The sequence below is a fragment of the Capra hircus genome, chromosome 16, assembly GCF_001704415.2.
Source record: "Capra hircus breed San Clemente chromosome 16, ASM170441v1, whole genome shotgun sequence".
NCBI lineage: Eukaryota > Metazoa > Chordata > Mammalia > Artiodactyla > Bovidae > Capra > Capra hircus.
The window spans coordinates 27480742-27484021 of record NC_030823.1 but is presented as its reverse complement, the minus strand read 5'-3'; the positions used below and the strand labels follow the sequence as shown (position 1 = coordinate 27484021).

General features: G+C 61.2%; 1 protein-coding gene across 2 annotated transcripts; it reads left to right on the top strand.

Moving 5' to 3' along the window:
• On the top strand, positions 217–3041 carry LOC102183441 (left-right determination factor 2). Of its 2 annotated transcripts, XM_018059978.1 has the most exons (5): positions 217–466; positions 1691–1721; positions 1821–1937; positions 2136–2378; positions 2678–3041. In XM_018059978.1, the coding sequence occupies exons 1-5, from the start codon at positions 217–219 to the stop codon at positions 3039–3041; spliced, it is 1005 nt and encodes a 334-aa protein (XP_017915467.1). The 2 variants fall into 2 exon arrangements, with proteins under 2 accessions (XP_017915467.1, XP_017915466.1); XM_018059977.1 differs by having other exon boundaries at positions 1691–1937.

Sequence of the window (3280 nt, the reverse complement as noted above, 5' to 3'; positions counted from 1 at the left end):
GGCTCAGGGACCTGTCTGGATGCTGAGCTCCCAGGAGGTCTGAGGGGTGTGACCTCCCTTCCTCCCGGCCTCTCCCCCCTCCCACCATCCTGGCCCAGCCCAGGGCTGCTATAAAGCTGGCCCAGCCTGGCTCTCAGCACACCCCACTGCTGGGACCCTCCTGGAGCCTCATCTGGGGACACGTCTACTCTGCCCCTCCTTCTCCCCAGCAGTGCCATGCGCCCCCTGTGGCTCTGCTGGGCCCTCTGGGTGCTGCCCCTGGCTGGCCCTGGGGCGGCCCTGACTGAGGAGCGGATCCTGGACAGCCTGCTGCAGCAGCTGCACCTCAGCGAGGTCCCCATCGTGGACAAGGCTGCCGTGGAGGGGCTTGTCATCCCCGCCCATGTGAGGGCCCAATACGTGGCCCTGCTGCAGCGTGGCCACGGGGCGCGCTCCCGGGGGAAGAGGTTCAGCCAGAACTTCCGAGGTGAGGCCCGCCCTCCTGCTGCAGCCTGGTCCTCGTGGTGGTGGTGGTAGCTGTCTGGGGTGCAGGGTCCACAGGGTGGTGAGGGGGGACCATGGCCTGTGAGGACGATGGGCCTGGGCTTCTGGTCTCTGTCTGCACTGAGGACCCCGCCTCTCAGGGCCAGGAGGAGCAGGGCCGGCTGGACTGGCTGACAAAGCCAAGGCAAGAACAGGGAATCATGGGGCAGGAAGCAAAGTGGAAAGAAGAAAGTTAGAGAAGACAGATGTTCAAGGTGCCTTTGTGCTAGGGGACAAAGAGGCTGGCCTCCGCAGAGTGTTGCCTTAGAGAGAATGGACCTCTGCATTCAGTTTTCAGCTCTGGTATTTGTTTTTGGGCAAGTCTCCCAACAACTCTTGTGTTTCTTGAAATGAAATGAAATTAGCTTTGACTACTTCCCAGAGTTGTGGGTATTCTCATGAGATGGAAGGTACCAGGTCTGAGTCCTATGGCAGCCTCTCACTTCCCCAGGGCTGGGGCTCACCTCCTCAACACCCACAGATAGACCAGGCCAGGCACCTGGGGAGACGAGGAGGTCGGTGCTGGACACCTCAGCAGGGTGACTGCTGGCAGCCATGGGGCTGGCTGATCAGGTGATCGCACTGCCAACCTGGGGTGCTGGGGACCGATTGCTGGGGCCTCTTAAGAGCGTGTTGTGCCTGACCTCACCATTTCCCTCAGGGCTTGGTAATTCCACAAAAATTGCCCCTGTTCCTTTTCACTGGCAAGAGTCCCCTCACCAGGCAGGGAAATGAAAGTAAATTCAGAGCTCTTTCTCTGCCTCTTAGGAAAAGCGGGTTTCAGCTGGTGACTGTAGATTTTCACTGGCAGGTCCTCAGCCTTCCACCCTCCATTCCCACTCCTGGCCCTTTGCCTAAAGAAGCCTGCAGGTCTGGGGTCTTCACTCAGAGTCCCAGCCCTTGCTCAGTATCCCAAAGCTGGCCCTCCGCTCACTAGTGGTGAGGGGGGGTCACCACTAGTACACAAGCCCCAACCCCAGATGATGGTTTTGGAGAGCCTGCTTGGGGAGTGGAGGTGCTCTGTTTCTGGCCTGGCCCATCAGTTTCCCAGCCTCCAAACTCTCCCTGGGGATTCCTGGGGAAACCCCGTTCCTTCGCCCTGAGCCCTGCATCCTCAGAGCTCGCCTGGTGCTCAGAGGGGCCCCGCTGACCCCGCTCCTGTTCCCAGAGGTGGTCGGCAGGTTCCTGGCATCCGAGACGTCCTCGCATTTGCTGGTGTTCGACATGGAGCAGCGGCTGCCACCCCGCAGCGAGCTGGTGCAGGCCGTGCTGCGCCTCTTCCAGGAGCCGGTCCCCAGGGCAGCGCTTCGCAGACACGAGCGCCTCTTCCCGCGCAGCGACCGCGCCCGGGTCACCGTCCAGTGGCTGCACGTCCGCGACGACGGCTCCAACCGCACTGCCCTCATCGACTCCAGGTGCGGAGGTCGAGGCTGCGGTGTGGGGCTGGTGGGGAGGGAAGGAGGGCTGAGCCCGGGGCGGGAGGAGGGGCGGCTCGGTCCCGGCGGGGACACGCGGGAGCGGGTGGGAGAGGTGCCGCCCCCGGGGCCACCCCGGGCAGTCCCAGTCCCCACGCCTGAGCGCGGGCCTGTGTCTCCCTCCGTGCGGTGTCGCAGGCTGGTGTCCATCCACGAGAGCGGCTGGAAGGCCCTGGACGTGACCGAGGCGGTGAACTTCTGGCAGCAGCTGCGCAGCCCCCGGCAGCCGCTGCTCCTGCAGGTGTTGGTGCAGCGGGAGCACCTGGGCCCGCTGGCCTCCAGCGCCCACAGGCTGGTCCGCTTCGCCCCCCAGGGGCCGTCGAGCGGCCGGCAGGGGGAGCCCCAGCTGGAGCTGCACACCCTGGACCTCAGGGACTACGGGTAGGTGCTGTGGGCCACTGCGGGTGAACCTATTTTGAAAGGGGCAACTTTACAGGGTGCTGTGGGAATGAATGAATATATAAAATATCTCCTTCCACTCTTGGGAGTAATGTCAGCTCTAATGATTATTTTGGGGGTTATTTCTGGTTATCCATCCTTATGACAAATATCCAACATTTTGAACATAATGAGAGATAGATCAACAATCTTTCCAGGTGTGCCACTAGGTCTCACCCTGGGCCCCATGACCCCTGCCCTCTCAGCTGACCTCTGACTCTGCCTCTCTTTGCTCCCCACAGAGCTCAGGGAAACTGTGATCCTAAGGCACCGGTGACCGAGGGCACCCGCTGCTGCCGCCAGGAGACGTACATTGACCTGCAGGGGATGAAGTGGGCTGAGAACTGGGTCCTGGAGCCCCCAGGCTTCCTGACCTATGAGTGTGTGGGCACCTGCCAGCAGCCCCCAGAGTCCCTGACCTTCAAGTGGCCTTTTCTGGGGCCTCGACAGTGCATCGCCTCAGAGACAACCTCACTGCCCATGATTGTCAGCATCCAGGAGGGAGGCCGACTCCAGCCCCAGGTGGTCAGCCTGCCCAACATGAGGGTGCAGACGTGCAGCTGTGCCTGGGACGGGGTGCTTGTGCCAAGGAAGTTGGAGCCGTAGGTGTGGGGTATAGTCATTGAAGGACTTGGCTTGTGTGTGTTGAAACTGTCCCGGGTGCCAGAAGAGATGGGGATGACTGAACTGATGATGGCACATGCCCTGTGCTTCATACTGAGTTCTGACCAGTTAGCTCGCCTTCTGATTTTTGTTTCTCAGGAACAAGACTCCCTGGACACTGGGAGCCCCTGCCCAATCTTCTCTCCTCGACATTTTTTCACTGCACTGTATCCTAAGCACTT